This window comes from Saccopteryx bilineata, chromosome 2 (genome assembly GCF_036850765.1).
Source record: "Saccopteryx bilineata isolate mSacBil1 chromosome 2, mSacBil1_pri_phased_curated, whole genome shotgun sequence".
Lineage (NCBI taxonomy): Eukaryota > Metazoa > Chordata > Mammalia > Chiroptera > Emballonuridae > Saccopteryx > Saccopteryx bilineata.
The window spans coordinates 337,170,579-337,188,648 of record NC_089491.1 but is presented as its reverse complement, the minus strand read 5'-3'; the positions used below and the strand labels follow the sequence as shown (position 1 = coordinate 337,188,648).

General features: G+C 37.8%; 1 protein-coding gene across 2 annotated transcripts in view; it reads right to left on the bottom strand.

The window, feature by feature from the left end:
* EXOC4 (exocyst complex component 4) overlaps positions 1-18,070 on the bottom strand; it is a 683,500-nt gene that overhangs the window by 620,433 nt on the left and 44,997 nt on the right. For both annotated transcript variants that reach the window (XM_066262321.1, XM_066262322.1), the window contains exons 4-5: positions 12,799-12,980; positions 6,428-6,537 (exon numbers count right to left, since the gene is read on the bottom strand). In XM_066262321.1, coding sequence (XP_066118418.1) covers positions 6,428-6,537; positions 12,799-12,980 — 292 coding nt within the window. The remainder of the gene's footprint in view (positions 1-6,427; positions 6,538-12,798; positions 12,981-18,070) is intronic.

The window sequence follows — 18,070 nt, the reverse complement described above, 5'->3', positions numbered from 1 at the left end:
AAACAAAATAAAAACACAAAACCTATCAGACTTGTAAAAGTCAATTTGCATAACTTAAAGTCTAACAAAGCCAATTTTAAGGGCAAGGAGTACAGAAACAAAGCCCATGCACAGCCCAACGGAAGCAACATTGGTCCAGTGACTTTTAAAAGCCATTTGACAAGAGCCTGACCGGGTCATGGCACATATGAGAAATCAATCAATGGACAACTAAGGAACTGCAATGAAGAACTGATGTTTCTCACCTCTCTCCCTTCCTGTCTGTCTGTCCCTATCTGTCCCTCTCTCTGATTCTCTCTCTCTCTCTTCCACACACACAAAAAAAAGCCATTTGACAAAAAAGTTTAAAATGCCAAACATTGTGCTCACTCTTTCTCTCTCTCCATATATACATATGGTCACCGTGGTACATATGGAAAATAATAGTACTTATACAGCACAACTAGGATAAATGGAGGTGGCTTCATGTGGCTAAAGAGGACTTCCCTAGGAATTCTGACTGCCCCAAGACCCAACCGCCCCCACAGAGCTTAATGAGGGGGCAGTATCTCAGATCTACCTATAACCTATTCCCAAGAAATCACTGGTTGGACAACTCTGTCCCACAGAAACGTATACAAGAAGACCCATTGCTATAGGTTCCTAACAAATGAAAGACTAGAAACAACTTATACCTTATCTGCAGGGAAATGAATATGATATATTTTATAATAAAATACTATAACAGTAGTTAAACATTTAAAAACTAGATCTACATTGTCACATGAGAAAATTCAAAATATATGGTTGAATGAGAAATTCAGGTAGTAGAATGATACAGGTTATATTATATAATTATAAGAAAATTACACAATTTTAAACGAAAAAGCAAATTTAGCTATACAATTTACTTAAGCCTTAAATATTCAAAAGAGTGATACTCTGTATATAAATATATATCCACAAACATATAACATATATTGTTCATCTATCAATACACACATATATAAGTACATAAACTATACTGTTCCTATACTTACAAATGCATGACATAGTATACATACACATTTATGCTCATAGTAAAAGTATGAAGGCACACAGGAAAATGATAAAAGAATAATTTCCAAATAGCAGTTGCATCTGGGTTAAAAGAGAGAGGAAAGGAACTGAGAAAGAGTTCATGCAATCATGGGCACTTTGCTTGCACCTGTAATGTTTTCTTTTTAAAAAAAAAAGAATCTGCAGTAAATATGAAAAAGTATTAAGATTTATGAATCCAGTGGGAAGTACATGCTATGGTGATTATATTGATCTCTGATAAATGAATAACATTTTATTTTATCATCCATATTTATAATAAATATGCTTTAAATAATTAAAAATAAACCCTAGCCTTGCATTTTTATACTTAGAAATATTTGAACTATTAATTCTCTTCTGCCTGCCTTGTATTTATTCCTCAATTGTTTTTATAATCAATCACAGAAATCAACAAAGATATTTTGTAAGAGCAAGTGAAAGATACTTTAGGAACAGCTGATTTAAAATGCCGGGGGGGGGGGGGGGCTGACCTGAGGGCAGAAGTAACTCAGAAGAGTCGTAATATTTTGGAAAATCAGCACTTGATTATTCTAGACATGTGAGTTCCAAGAGCAGAAACTTCATCAATTATTGACCCTCCCTAAGCCTCAGCGTTCTCATCTGTAAAATGAGACTAATTGTATAGTACGACCTCACACTTAACATTTTTGGTAGGTGCCTAGACTTCCAGTGAAACAACGTACAATTTTACTGTAGGTTAACTGATATAAACAAGAGTCAAGTTCTTACAAGTCTTCTTTAATGTTGAAATTTGTAGCTTCAAACTCAAATGGAGAGAACATTTTAGACATCAGACCCAAAATTCTTAAAATAAATAGTAAGTCTCAGAACAAGAATTTATGAAATAAAATGCATACAGAGAAAACAGCAGCCAAAGAAAAAAATCGTTTAATTTGTGCTTTTTGTAGTTTTTACTGCTTAACCTCTGCTGGTACCAAAACGGAAAGAAGTGGTAAGTCCAGCTTCATTATAGTTGCAATCACAGCCGTCCCAGCAGGAGCATGAATAAAATGAACAGAGAAGCCACAATGAAATGCCTACGCACTCGGGGAGTAATTGCCCAAAGTGCTCCAAAGGCGGTGGGCCAAAGGAAAGGACACACTGAGAACCCAAACGCTTAAAACAGCATTTTCCTTCAATTATTGGCTTTTCTCCATGCTTCTCTTATCCTTCTACCCAAGTTACAGTTGAATTATTACATCTAAGTCATTAGTTACCCTGTACATTACAAAATACTGTGTGACTGATGAAAATAATAGAAAAAAGTCTTGCAAAATGCATCCCAACACCTTTCGAGTGGGAACAGCATGAGGCCATTCCCTAACAATTACCATCTTGATTGAACCTGGACCAATCACTCAATCCCTCTGGATTTAGTTTCCATATTTATAAAATGAGTATTTTAAATACCTGATTAACTAGAGCATATAAACAGTTTTTCATTCAGTTTACTAGCATAAGTGTCCTCTTATGTGAACTACCTGTTCATATTTTTGCCTATTTTTCTATTAGCTTGTTTCATTCATTTACAGGGGTTCTTTATATATTGTGGATACTTTGTCAGATAGATGCCAATCTTTCCATGTAAATGGACTTTTCTGAGAATTGTCCATCATTTGCCCAGTTATTTATTATGCCATTTCTGCCAATCTGTACCTTGATTTTACATTTTGCAAATTTTATAATTATATTCTTTATTTTTTAATTAGATGATGAGTACACATATATAATCCTATATAACTTTTATGATAACCCAACTATTTGATAAATACACTTAAATATGATAGATATAAATAATCATAATAATATGACAATAGTACCTACCCTAACTACCTCATAGGATTGTCACATCAGTTGAATGATGTAACATATCTTGCAAATTATAACATGTAAACCACGACAGAAAATCGTTCACAGAAAAGTTATACACAGCTCTGCCTCTAAATAAGACATTGGAAAAATGACTCATTCACAAGTAATCAAAATTCTCATTTAATTAATAATGATCTGAAAGTTCTCAGGAATCACCTCCAACCTTAATTTATGGCACCCCAATGGAAAACCTGTTCTACCCAGGGATTCCCTATTGGTACTCTGTCCATAAAAATGTCAGTTCTAATGGATTACACCCTCAATTCTACTGTCTCACAATATGAGAGGGAAGCTTTAAGAGCCTATGTTAAATTCCCAGCTGAAAATGACATTACTTTCTAGGTTGACCCACAGAGCACTTCACAAATAGACTCTTAGGGCTTACTGTTCATTATTGGGAATAAGAAAACGTCTGCCCTTTCTTATATTTCATAAGCCTCACACTTTTATGTGTACTTAGAAACATTTTATGCAGTTCTCTACATAATTTACATCTTTCTCATTTATACAATTGCCTTTAATAATGTGACCCAGATTAAAATAGTCCTAAAGACCAGAACTGCAATGACTTAAAAAGTCTTCACACATAGCTTCAAAAAAGTAAAAACTTTTACACATTGGCTCCTAAACATAACTGAAGTCAGAAAATAGGCAGCACAGAGTGAGACAAGCAGAATAATGGTCCCACAAAGATATCCATGGTCCTAATCCCCAGAATCTGGAAATGTTACCTTACATGGCAAAAGAAACTGCAGATAATATTAAGGTTAAGGACCTGGAGATTGGGGGAGTATCTTGAAATATCCGGGTGGGAATGAATCAAAGCCCATGAGTCCTTAAAAAATGGGAAGATAGAGACAGAAGAGTGGGTCAGAGAAATATAACAGGAAAAGGGTGTGACCCAACATCTGGTTTTGAATACAGAGAAGGTGATCACAAGGGAAAGGAAAGCAAGAGAAGGCAAGGAAGTTAATTCTCCCATAGAATCTCCAGGAGGAAGACAGCCCTGCCCACGCCTTCATTTCAGCCCAATGATAGCCATATCGAATGTCTAACCTACAAAACTACATAGTGGTAAATATATGTCGTGGTAAGTTGTGGCAGCAATAGAAAAGTAATATATGGAGCATGACCAGCTTATCTGTAGGAAAAAAACCTGAGCGCTGGAACCCAGCTCCTAATCTGAAACCCCAGCTCAACCTCTTGTTGACTGAATCAGCGTCAACCAATTATTGACCCTCCCTAAGCCTCAGTGTTCTCATCTGTAAAATGAGACTAATTGTATAGTAAGACCTCACACTTAACATTTTTGGTAGATGCCTAGACTTCAAGTGAAACAACGTATAATTTTACTGTAGGTTAACTGATATAAACAAGAGTCAAGTTCTTACAAGTCTCATCAATGTTATAAAACAAAGCAACATTCTTTGAAGACCTGCTACAATAACTATCTTGAAAGACTGTTGATGAACTAAATGAGGTCATTCATGAAAGCACTTAATACATTGTTTCACAGACACAAGGCACTAACCACATCTTAACTACTACTATTATGGATTTTAATCAATAATAATTTAACTACCTTCTTTTCCAGTCACCCACAGAAAAATCGTGAGATCAAGTCTTCAAAAAAGTCAAGAAAATGAGACCTTCTAGAAATTAAGGTTTGTACATGTTCCTACAAGCAGTCTGCACAATGGTCCAGGCTCTGCTGAACTAGGATGGGCGGTTCTTGGACAGTCATTCCTGATCATTAAAGGAGAGATTGCCAAAGTCAGCATCAACATGATCTCCACCAAGTGATAAATGCCAACAGGGCTTGACAGAAAAAGTGCCCATCAAAGAGTAAGAACTGTCTTATTAAAAATAACAAATGTTGAAAAAATTAGTTTCTACTGAAATTTTCCATAATTGGCATTTTTCAGCTTATCTGGTATTTATACAGCATTTTTCATTTGCAAAACAGCTGCCCTATCATTTCTTCATAAACAATTAAATTGTTATTTCACTTGGCTATTGAGTCAGTGGCATTTACATACATTGACATAACCTAGTTAAGTAAGCAATGCCAATTTACGCTATAAAACATAAAGACAACAACTAGTAATTTCTACAAAAATTAGAGGCAAATACAAATCTAATGTATAAATATAATTTGTTTCAGTAATTCCACACCCTGCAGCAGTCCTAAGCACTGTCAAAACTCAAAAACTAGCAACACTATATCAGAAAGAGGAAGAAAACAAAACCGTTGAACACCAGGGAGAGACTTCAATAAAACCTTTGTCAAGTATCGTAATAAAAACCAGTGTTTGGCGTCCTATCAGCAACTAAGCAGACAAACAGAAAAATCTATTATAAAATAATTCCTAGAGTAAAAGCAATAAACTTTGAGATTCCAAGCCTAAATAACCCTAAATTTAATTAAATGATGGTTTAAAAAGTAATTCAATATGGCCTAGCAAAAGCAATATATTGTTAAGCTCTCCATTAAAAAAAAGCACTTTCAATTAATTACACAGAATGTATTGATTGAATCCAAATAATTTTTTGCTACCTTTTCATTATTTCAAGCTCTATAGGACTACAGAACTATAATAGTTAGAATTATAAGAACTAATCTGGATTTGGAAAGACAATGATCATTGACATTACTACTTCTTTAAAAGGCGCAGAAGGCGGCTGTCAAAGGAAGGTACTGCAGGGTTGCCCACAGAAGATACTGAGGCTCCCTGTCCCCAGCCTGAAGCGACTGTAGCAGGGTAGCTGTTCCCAGAGGCCAGAAGCTCGGGGCCCAGCCAAGCTGACTTCTCAGGTGGTGAGGTCTGAGCCATACCACAATCCCCCTAAATCTTTGCTTCCAGATGCAAAGTACACCCTCCGTCCACCAACTATAACCGTGGTGCAAGATGGCTCTTATTTCACCCAAGAAGAAACGTGATTAGTTTCAGGATATGTCCTCATCAAAGGACACTGTGTGGGTGTTTGTATGAATGGGAGAGTGCACATGCATGCAGGCACACATATGAAGTGAAGAGGCCTGTGGAAGATACAGGAGTCATGATACAGAACAGAGGTCACATTCAAAAGCCCTCCAGGACCTCACAGGGAATTTAACCCATGAAGCAGCTGGGTCAAAGCTAACAGGAGTATTGGAAATCACAGCAAAAAGGATAACACTCTCCATCAAAAACATTCAAATTCAACTACAGAAAAACCAACAGTGCCAGTCAAATAAAACACATTCACAGCTGGGCTCAGCAGGGAGGCCAGCTTCAACACCAGTTTTCAACCGTGGTAAATGCAATAGGCTCAATCCATCGTCTTACATCTGTTCCCTTCGAGGAAGGCAAAGGGCTAGTCACAGGCCCCAAGGCAGTAACCTCAGGACTGCCTGACCCCACAGACCTCAGGGTCTTTGCTGAGGAGCTGCAGTATACCGAGAAGTTTAGTGGCTGCAGGACGAAATACTTACCACTTGAGCTCCCAGAAGTTGAATACTGAGAGGTATCAAGGAATTTTCGAGGTGTGGGAAGGTTTGTAACATCGATCAGAGGACCGGGAGAAGCGTCTTTCACCAGAGAGCTGCAGGGAAAAGGAGCAGACATTACCACTTTCTCCAGAACAAGCTGAGTCCCACACACACCTGACCCTAACCACTTTCTTTCTGTCCTGAGTCCTCTTGACACTGTGGCTTCAATTATCTTCCAAATACATTTCCAGTGAAGTAAATAATTGTCACAGGCAGAAGTGTAATAATGTATTCTAAGGGCTCCAAGTATTTAAATGTTTATTGTCATTTCATTCAATGAAAAGTTTAAAAAAACTGATGTATGTTCTGGGTCACCTGCATGGCAACTTAGAACCAAATTACGCCACACAATGTCAACACCCACATTTGTTTTGGTATTAAATTAATTGATCAGCAAAGAATGAGTAAATGACACCATACCATGATAACTGAATGAAGGTTTAACTAGTTAAGCCTGGTTTAATTTGTATTTTTCAAGCTAAAGTTCTTTGACATATTCTCAGAGTTCACTACATTTAGTTTTCTTTAAAAGAGGTTTGTAAATTTCATCAAGTTGAGAATCACTATAATAAAAGATGACTTATGGAATTCAAACAGTTTAATTCAGTATTTGATTGTATTTCCAAAAAGGCCTAGCCCCTCATCTTAATGATTAACTTTAGAGTCTCCAAAATAGACGGATTAAATTTAAATGACACAAAGACTATTATCAATAAAAAATTAAATTTTCAAGTTAATTCCCTTTTAGAGGCATCCGCTAAGTGCAAGAATCTCAGCAATGCCAAGACAAATAACACGTGTGTCCTACCTTTCAGAAACATAACCATCTAATCACACTGCAACTATAACAGAAAAGCTTCTCTACGTCAAGTCTCAAGGGTATAGAGGTCAGACCACAGACAGTTCTCAGCATCCCTTTCAGTCCCAATATATTGATATATCACCTAGAACAGTTGCTACTATGGAAATGATTCTCACTGTAAGTCATAAAGGGAGGGCAGGCAGAGGGGAGCAGGGGTGCGACCACATCTGCAGGAAGACTTTCTCCAAATGGCACATTTCCAATTGTTGGAATCACTTGCAGACTAAATATGAAACCTCAAAGGGAAATAGAAGATATAAAAGTAACAGAAACAGCATTTACCAAGAACTGAACTGATATCATTCCAATAACTCGTTTCCTCCAACATAAAGCCATAACTTCCCATTTACCTAAACTGCCTTAAACTCCAACAGAGCTCTCAAATCCACAAGTTTATTGCAACAGTTTGTCTAATCAGATTGATAGCAGACAAGTTCATTGGATCATACATTCACCCATTTATCTTACATATTGACTACTATTGTCTTCTCATTTCTCTTCTGCACTACCTCATCCTCTTTCTCTTACAACTGGGAAACCAGGTCTCTAGACCTCCCCACAAATATATAATACATTTTATAAATATTTCCATAACAAAAGTAGGGGAGTTATTTTTGGAGCACTTATAAATGAGAGTATGTATTAGCAGAGAAGTTCAGGTATACAGCTGAAATACTGCCTGCCAAGCCTATAAAGGAAGCAGTAAGTTAGTACATACCTGTGTGCAGTGATATCCATATATATGTGAGTACAACACACACTTCTATAAACACAGATGTGCACGATTCACGTTAGATCAAAACCTATCATTATTTTCTCAGTTTTAAGCTAAAAATTTTTTTGGCTAAATATAGGGGGATAAATAGCTTGCCATTTTAACTGTGAAATAAAAATAACCTGCTGACTATTATCAGAGCCAGAAGGGCCCTCAAACTCCATCAATAAACTTTTAGAATGTCAATTTACAGCAAAATATTTTCATAGACTCATCTCTCCGTCTAAAATTTTTCCCTTCGATTTCAATTTTCTACTTTGTGAATACTAACCCAAAGGCCAGTCATTCTACAAATGACTTTTAGTTTTTCTCTTGTTCTTTTATGAAAGAACTTAATCTCAAGAGTTCAAGTGAAAGGGGACACGCCCACTCCTACAGTTACTACAAACAAGCTCAATAGAAAGGTGGTGCCTTACAGAACACCACACTTAAATAGCATGTACCTCAGTCTCCACTTTGGACAATGGAAAAAACCTGTTCTCACCATACACCAGAGATAATGTTCAGTAAGTATTAGTCAATCAGTACCTTAAAGGCTTTTCCATCTCTCAGAGGAGTTACTTTTGAAAATAACAAAAAAAAGAAATCAAAATGGGATTGTTCAAGTTTCTAATCAATAACAATGATCTAAACTGCCTATTTTGAAAAAAGAAAAAAAAAAAAACATTGTCCTGGCCAACTGGCTCAGTAGTAGAGTGTTGGCTCAGTGTGTGGAAGTCCTGGGTTCAATTCCTGGTCAGGGCACACAGGAGAAGCGCCCATCTGCTTCTCCATCCCTCCCCCTTCTCTTTTTCTCTCCCCTCCCCTCCTGCAGCCATGGCTCAAATGGTTTGAGCAATTTGGCCCTAGGCACTGAGGATGCTTCCATGGCCTCACCTCAGGTACTGAAATATAGTAGCTCAGTTGCTGAGCAACAGAGCAGCAGCCTCAGATGGGCAGAACATCACCCCCTAGTGGGCATGCTGGGTGGATCCCAGCCAGGGCGCATGCGGGAGTCTCTCTCTCTGCCTCCCTGTCTCCCTCTTAATAAAAATAAAAATTAAATATATATCTATTGATAGCAGTTATTTTTATTTTTAAATACATATGATTACAATTTTTAATTTTAAATCCATTCTGAATCATTCATAGCTGAGAGTTGAAAAAGACAGCGATGGACATAAGATCATCCCCCCAAATTACTAATTGTACTCTGTGATTGACTGTGACTTGCTATAAAAAAAAAACATGTGGTGATGGACAGGAAAACTATAAAGCAAATTAAACTATTCCAAGAAAATAACCCCTACTACCACCACCCCAAAAACTTTCTGGCTGTTCACCATCCATCCAATTAAGTAAGGAGTTACTTCTAAACATGTGTGATTTCAATATTTCAAGCCATGAAAAGTAAGGATTTTTCTTTTAAAGAAGGATTAGAAGTGCTAACTGCTTATTAAACATTTGCTTTTTAAATAGAACGGATTTCTGCTCCTTCACTTAGTAATAAATATGTCCAACTATGTTTACAATTTATTCCCACAGCTCATATAGTTGATTTTATTGTCAAACTAAAACTTGACAGAGGTGAGTGGAACTTTAAGTTGTAAATCCAGTAACTAATATATTCACCTCTGCAACCTCAACAGCTGGCACAGAGCCTGTCAAAGAGCAAGTGCTCGTAAAACTTCGTTAAATCAAACTGAGCCGAAACATATCTGTCTCAGATAATATGCACTTGGTAAGAAAATTTCATGAAGAATGAAACAAGAATGGCCAGCACAATAATTTTCTATAGTTCTAAGACCTGCCGGAACACACAGGAAGAATAATGAATGATTCAGAGGGTATAAAAGTCAAAAACAATCCTGGTCTCAAATGACAGACCAAGAGTTGAGAATATGTCATACCAAATAAAGTGAAGCTAAAATCTGAGCAAAGAGGGAAAAGGCAGAGAAAACACTGAAAAGTAACAGATAAAAAACAGACATATGAAAAAAAAAATCAAAAACAAAATATTTTTTTTATTTATTTTTTTTTTTCCAAAAACAAAATATTTAGGCAGCAAATAATACAATGGGGTCAAGGTCACTCCTTACATGCCCAGAGACAAATATGAACACCAAAATCCATGAGTCTGAAATGTTCTCCTCCATGAACTAGAACATGTCCAAGAAAACAAGGGTAGTCAAGTCTTAACCCAGGATGCATACAATAAATAAAAGGATGAACTATTTTTACAAACCTTTATTGATTTTATCTGATTAAGGTACTAAGGGTTCTTTTCTGAAAACACATACAAACACACACAAATCCACTAATATAATTTTGGCATCAGGCCCTTCCAAAACATTTAACAGAATGAAGCCTCTGACTATTCATTCAGCCCTGTCCCCCTACACACACACATATTCACAAATTGTACACTCTCTTTTTTCAACATCCTTTGGCTAGTCCTATATAGAATTTTAAATCTTAGTTTTTCCCTTCAATAGTAAACATTTTGCCATTTATTTCATTTTCTTTCTTTTTTTTATTTTAGGTGTGAGGAGGGGAGATAGTGAGGTCAATTCCTGCATGCGCCCCAACTAGAATCCACTTGGCAACACAATCTGGAGCCAATTCTGAGTACCAAGCTATTTTTAGCAAGTACATGAGGCTGATATGCTCCAACAGAGGTATCCTCAGTGCCTGGGGCCATGTTTGAACCAACTGAACCACTGGCTGCAGGAGAGGAAGAAGAGGAGGAGGAAGAGAGAAAGGTGGGGAGAAACCGATGGCCCCTTCCACTGTGTACCCTGACACTCTATTCACTGAGTGTCAAATCTAGGACATCCATATGCCAGGCCGACACTCTATTCACTGAGCCACCGGCCAGGGCCTCATTTTCATTTAAAAATAATCTTCAAAAAAAAAATCTTCAAAAGCATCACCAATGATTACACTGCTATTAAAGTAATAATACATGCTCATGATGAGTATATTTATAAAGCACACCTCTTGGAATAAGTCCTTCTTTCCTATTCCCCATTCTTCATTTCCATTTCCCACAGATAATTCATTTTATCAGTGTTCAGCACTATCCTCTCGGGAATTTCCTATACACATACAATAATATCCATATATAAAGGATACAGAGTTAAATAGACATCATTTCAATTCTTTTCAACTTCTACTTCAAAAATATCTGTTCCTTATATGCAACTGCTTCCATGTGATTTCTTTTCTCTGGCAGCAGAAACCTTTTCAGGGTCTGTGTGTTTTTGGATACCAATAATTGGAACAATCTTTGTATCTGGAGAGACTTCTCCAATGTCCTGGTCACAGCAAAAAAGACAGAGGACACTACTTCCTATTATACAAATTGATGGAGGCCAGACATGTCTCAGGCTCAACAAACTGAATGCTTCTCCCTAGGACTCTGAATCTTGAGGAGATAAAGAAAAGATTCAGGGACATTTAGAGGTCATTTACTCAGAGTCAAAACTCCAATGACTATAGGCATGGTGGCAGAGGGCAGCAACCCACCAGACAGACCCTTCCCGTGACTTTTCCACGACACGTGTTCAGCTGCCCCAACTCCCTTGGTCCCACATGAGAATTAGAGCCTGATCACAGGCTCCTAGATGCTGTGACCTACCTGCTAACTTTCCACTAAATTGCCTTCCTTGTCTCAGTTACCAGGACTGATTTCTGCTATTGGCAGTCAGAACACTGGCTGACACATCATCCTTTGCAATAGACAATATGTTTTATTTGCTCTGTCATCTCTAGTGATGTTTCAATATAGAAATCTTTAAATACACATATCTAATTTAACATACATAAATTTAAATAAATTAAACATATTTTCTCTAATTATAAAAATCCAAAATAAAACTTAAGGCTCAGAATTCACCATTCCCTTCTATCTGCTGCCCATCGAAATTTCCCAGTCTCTACTCACAATGTTGAGATATAAATCTTGTTTATTATTACATCGTACTCTTTGACCACATGCACTTTCTTCTTCTTTATCATGTATTTATTTTTATTAAAATAAATTTCACTTATAGTATTGTGTAAATTTAAAGTGCACATGTTAATTTGAAATGTTAATATATTGTGGATGGTTGTCATTGCCAAGATAATTAGCACATCATTTTTAAAAGAAAGGGAACAAAAAAAAAAAGCATCAGATTTGTATGGAACCACAAAGGACCCTGAACAGCCAAAGCAATCCTGAGAACAAAGAGTGAGGCCGGAGGTATCACACTACCTGACTCGCAGTCATACTACAGAGCAACAATAAACCCCAAGCAGCCTCACAAAATGACCAACATGTCCCCAAGGAGGAAAAACAACAAATTCATTTACACTGACAACTTCAGTTCATACATCTATATTTCTTATTTAGGTTGAGGAGTTCTCTATCCAATTTAACGGTGTTTTTCTCTTCCTTTTGAGATCAACCAGAGCATCCCTGATTCAACACATTAAAGTGTTTCTAATGTAGCTTTACATAAGAGGACCATAACAAATGGGCAAGGAAGGAAGGAACAAATTCTGAATGCCAGTCTTTCAGAATATGGAGTAGTTTCAAAGACAGTATGTCAAAAAGAGAAGTAATTTAAACTACAACCATACCCTGGAAAACAAGGATTATTCCTTAAAATTCTACCCTGCCACATACCCCGTAGGAAAGACCCCTTCACCGACCTCATCCTCCCCTTCTTGTTACGCTGCACGACTCGGCTGGTAGACTTGATGTACAGGTGCCGGTGCAGCTCGTCTATGAGGACCAAGTGAAGGTTCATCTTCTTGCTGTGAAGCTCCAGTCTGAGGTCGCTCAGCCCTTCCACCTGGAGCAGGGGGCCCTCCAAAGACTCGACAGCGGACACCTGAAAGGGGGAAGTACAATAACTAAGTCATCTGGCAATATTATAAACATGAAAGACTATTTGTTAAAAGATACTGTCAAAAGAGAGTTTATGAAAACCTTATCAGCATACATCAGACTTTGGAGAGTACAGTACTCCCCCTTATCCACGGTTTCAAATTCAGTGGTTTCAGTTCCCCATGGTCAGTTACTCCGCCCAGGACATGAATCCTCCTTTATCCAGCATATCCACACTATATACACTGCCTGCCTGTTCATCGCTTAGTAGCCGTCTCAGTTATCAGATCAACTGTCATGGTATCCAATGCCTGTGTTCCACTAATCCTCATTTTATTTAATAATGGCCCCAAAGTACAAAAGTAGTGATGCTGGCAATTCAGATGTGCCAGAGAGAAGCTGTAAAGTGCTTCCTTTAAGTGAAAAGGTAAATGTTATCAACGTAGTAACAAAAAAATATATAGCATGCTGAGATTGCTAAAATCTATGGTAAGAACAGATCTTTCTGTGAAATTGCCTTACTTATAAATTAAACTTCATAACAGGTACGTATCTGGAAGCAGAAACACAGTATACAGAGCATTCAGTTCTATCCATGGTCTCAGGAATCCCCTAGGGGTTCTGAAGCACAAGCCCTCAAGTAAGGGGTCCACTGCGTAATGTGGGTGGGCCTCTTCTGCCTCTGAAGGACTTGGCATCTGAGACACAGAATGCTGACGAACACAATCTTGATAAACATAAACATGAAGGCATCTAAAGGACCATGACAAGACAGTTCACACTATTTATTCCCACACATACTGCCTATCAATGGACACAAGTAAAAGGATCTCCCCAATTAAATGATTATATGATCCATATTCTCACAAAAATTCCATGTGCTAATGGTTTAAGTCAACTTCCAAAGCTAGCGTTGGAAGACTAGATAAAAGCACACTATAAGAATTTAAGTGATTCTCATGATGATCACAACTGAGAGCTTGGTCACCCCAAGCCCACATGTGTGTCTACATAAAGTCAGTCTCTCTCCTCTTTCTCAGACACACATACTTCCAGAGGTCAACGCCATCTTTACACGAATTCTACAGTGGACAATAGCGGTCATCATGCCTTGACCTAACCCAGTCTGATGGAAGAAACGGGATTACAACAATGAACAGAAAATGAACTCTGTAGAGGAAGACACTCCTGGTGTAATATGTAATTCAGGAGATTTTCACACAAAACATTTTGGATGAATAAAAATGGTGTAGGAATGCCTACAACAAATGGAGAAGATAGGAACTCAGGGAACCTGGAGCAATTAATTTTGAAACCAAAATATATATGTTTCAAAGGAAAAAAATAGCCTGTATAATATGATCCCATTGGCCCATGTCTATAAAAATTATATATATATGTCTTTATGTATAAAGATCTTATATATTTTTAATGAAAAAGGTTTAAAGTAAAGAGAATATTCTAGGTACTATTCTTTGGGAGAAAAAAAAGGGGGCAAGTAGAGAAATACAAAGGACATAAATGTTAATGCACTAAAGGAGCCCAAGCTCGCGGAAGGGATTAATGTGCTGTGACTATGACCTGCTTAGTTATACTTCTACATATACTTCTATGTCCCAATAAAGGAAATAACTAATAACACTTACTTCAGGGCATAAGCATGAAATGTACTTATGCATATAAAATGTCCCTTAAAAATAAAGCATTTATACAAAAGCAAAAGACAGTGAGAGCCAAGAACACAGTGGTGACAATGTTGATCAGAGATCTAGACCCACAGACACAATCCTGGAGGAGCTGTGGGATGTGAATGCAGAAGGCTTGGGAGTTGCCAAATGCAAACTGGCCTGAGCTGGGGTGGAAAATGCAATGGCTTGCCCACAAGCACGTCACTTGCTTTGCGAGATGCTATAATCAAATGTCAGCAGCAAATAAGTTTCCTTAAGTTAACCAAGAGCGAATCAGGGAATGAAAGAGTGCCGAGCCCTGGGCCAGCTCTGCCCTCTGAAGCCTGCCTGTTCATTTCCACGCTGACTTGTTTGTGCCCCCGCTGAGCCCCTGGGCCTGTGCAAGTGCCAGCAGTTCCAAATGGAAAAGCAGCCTCACAAAATGACCAAAGTGTCCCTAAGGAAGAAAAACAACAACAAATTCATTCACACTTAGGCTCTAAAATGGATTTTAACTTGAGTCTCTAGCAGAGAGAAGAGGATGCATTAACCTTTAGCGACATCGAGACCCAGAAAGTGAAAAATAATTTGGTAAACCACTGGTCCATCATGTAGCCTTATCCCTTAAGGTAATTAAATCCGACTGAGATATTTAAGCTTAAAAACCATCCACTGCATACCCACACTTGATTTGTTTGTAGGAATTTGCATAAAGATTTTTAACCCGAATAGCTCAAGTTCCAAATACAAAATTCTATGACAAAGTCAACTTTCAAACCCACTTATACATCTTTTAAATATAGGTACGCTATTTTAGCACAGTGCCTGGCACACACTGGGTGTTCACTGAAATTATTTCTAACAGAACCTATTTATTCTGTGGATAAAGAAATCTCAGAGGGTGTTTCCAACATGTCTTAATGTAGCATTTGCAGTAAAGTGCTTTTTCCTTCATTGAACATTATAACCATTTAGATGACAAATTTCCTGAAAATGTTCCATTGACCCAATATACAAGTACATCTCACACACACACACACACACACACACACCCCAAAGTGCTGTCTTAAAATTTCAAAGATTGGAAAACCCTACCACAAGGAATATAGCCTCTTCTTTCTATATGAAAGTATAGAGCTTTCTTTTCTGCCCTTCAACTATTAAAAATCTATTTACAAAGCTGTAATTATGGGAGCTTAGGCAAGGTCATTGTCTTTCCCTACTCTAACCTTACTAAGTGGTACTCAAACCAATTTGAAGAAAATAGTTGTCAATGCAACATTTGATCTCTAGTACATCAGCTTAGAAACCTGACATTTATCTTACCTTGCTTTAAGTAGCCTGTACCATAAAGTTTAGACATAAAGAGAAACTTGGTGAGGCAACAGTCAACCCAACAACCATCACTGATGGTCAGTCAATTCTGTTGTACTGGGGTGGGGCGGGGGAGGGTCTGGCTTCCAGAAACTTAATAACAGTAAGGTTTCAGAAGAAGAGAAATGCATCTACATTTAGAAATGAGCATAACTACTAATAAAAAATACAACTAAAGGCCCTGGCCGGTTGGCTCAGTAGTAGAGCGTCGGCCTGGCGTGCGGAAGTCCTGGGTTCGATTCTCGGCCAGGGCACACAGGAGAAGTGCCCATCTGCTTCTCCACCCCTCCCCCTCTCCTTCCTCTCTGTCTCTCTCTTCCCCTCCTGCAGCCAAGGCTCCATTGGAGCAAAGATGGCCCGAGCGCTGGGGATGGCTCCTTGGCCTCTGCCCCAGGCGCTGGAGTGGCTCTGGTCACGACAGAGCGATGCCCCGGAGGGGCAGAGCATCGCCCCCTGGTGGGCAGAGCGTCGCCCCCGGTGGGCGTGCCGGGTGGATCCTCGTCAGGCGCATGCGGGAGTCTGTCTAACTGTCTCTCCCCGCTTCCAGCTTCAAAAAATACAAAAAAAAAAAAAAAAATACAACTAAAGAGATCTTTTATGTATGTGACACAGCTATTTCCTAAATTATGTCACTGTTTTCCAAATTTAATGACTACAGAGCAATTTAAAAATAACACTTTGATGAAACATCAACAGGAATTCAAGAGATGCAGTTGGATCAAAGTAGACGGCAGAACAGTCTCATAGGTTAGTGGCTATGAGAAATGATCAAAGTTGGGTCCATAAATGTGATTATTTCTGACACTAAATAATGTAGCAAATATATATATATATATATATATTGCAGGACAAGACAGCAGCTGAAAGGTCAAGTAGGCAGCAGCACACAGTGGGACAGTTCCTTGGTAAATGGTGCCCATACATCTATTCACAAATGACTTATCATTAATTCATTCCCCAAATGACCTCCACTATGATCTCCTAGAATTCTTACAGAAGCCACACCATTTCTTAATGTGCATCACTACAGGTAGATAATGAGTCAACTAAACGTATCTGTGATTGTTCTTACATATCCATTTTCACAAGTTATTTTTCATGGAAAAAAGATACAACTAGTAGAGCATTTTTTCACAGAATAATAATTATTATCTAACAGAACATTGGTATTCTACTCAACACAACTGGAAACTGCTCGGATAAATAACTAAAACCTGTTTGGAGGTTGAAAACAAGTATTTTCTTCAGAATTATGAAGACAAGCAAACATTTACAAAATGTTTTAATATAAATATATGATATTGAACAGGACAGCATGTTTTGCTATTACAAACCTGCTCACTAAGAAAACAGAAATTCTGAAAAATGTTTCCCTAACTCACAAAAATAGGTTAAAGTACTGTTAAAAAGTACATAATATAGATAGAACTGTCTGGTATTTCAAAAAATTTTACGTTGAGATGAGAGGTAAGTCTACAATAAAAGACATCTTGGAAATTAGGAACTACAGTACTTTTTTCTTTCCCGGGTGCCTATTTTTCAACTTCATTTTAGTTAAAATTAGGAAATTAGTATTTCATAGTTCAGTGTTTGTCTTTGGCCAGTCTTACTCAAACTGGTAGGTGAAAAGATCTAGTTCAGTCTTGAACACAAACCAAAGGAAACGCTTTGGAGACGCACCAAAGGTTCCCATTGCCAACTGCTGCTTCATTGAAGAAGATGTGAGAAAGGAAACTGCTTGTCTTTTTTATTTTTTTTTAGTTGAGGGAGGTGAGCTACACGAAAGTAACTGGCATTACTAACCAAAAACAAACGTAAGGATGGAAAACTTCTAAGTATAAACAACAACCAAAAAATCCCCTGAAAACGAACCCATCTGCTAGCTAATGAAAATACCTGTTTTAACAATGGTCCCTCAGAAAGCAAATGTTTGCCACTGTTGAGTCCAAAATCAAGCATTTCCCTCAGGACTCTGATCATTACATGGTCCCAACAGGTTCTATCACTTTCCAATAGGTCCCTTTGTCTCCCTTTAAAAAATACCCTTCTTCCT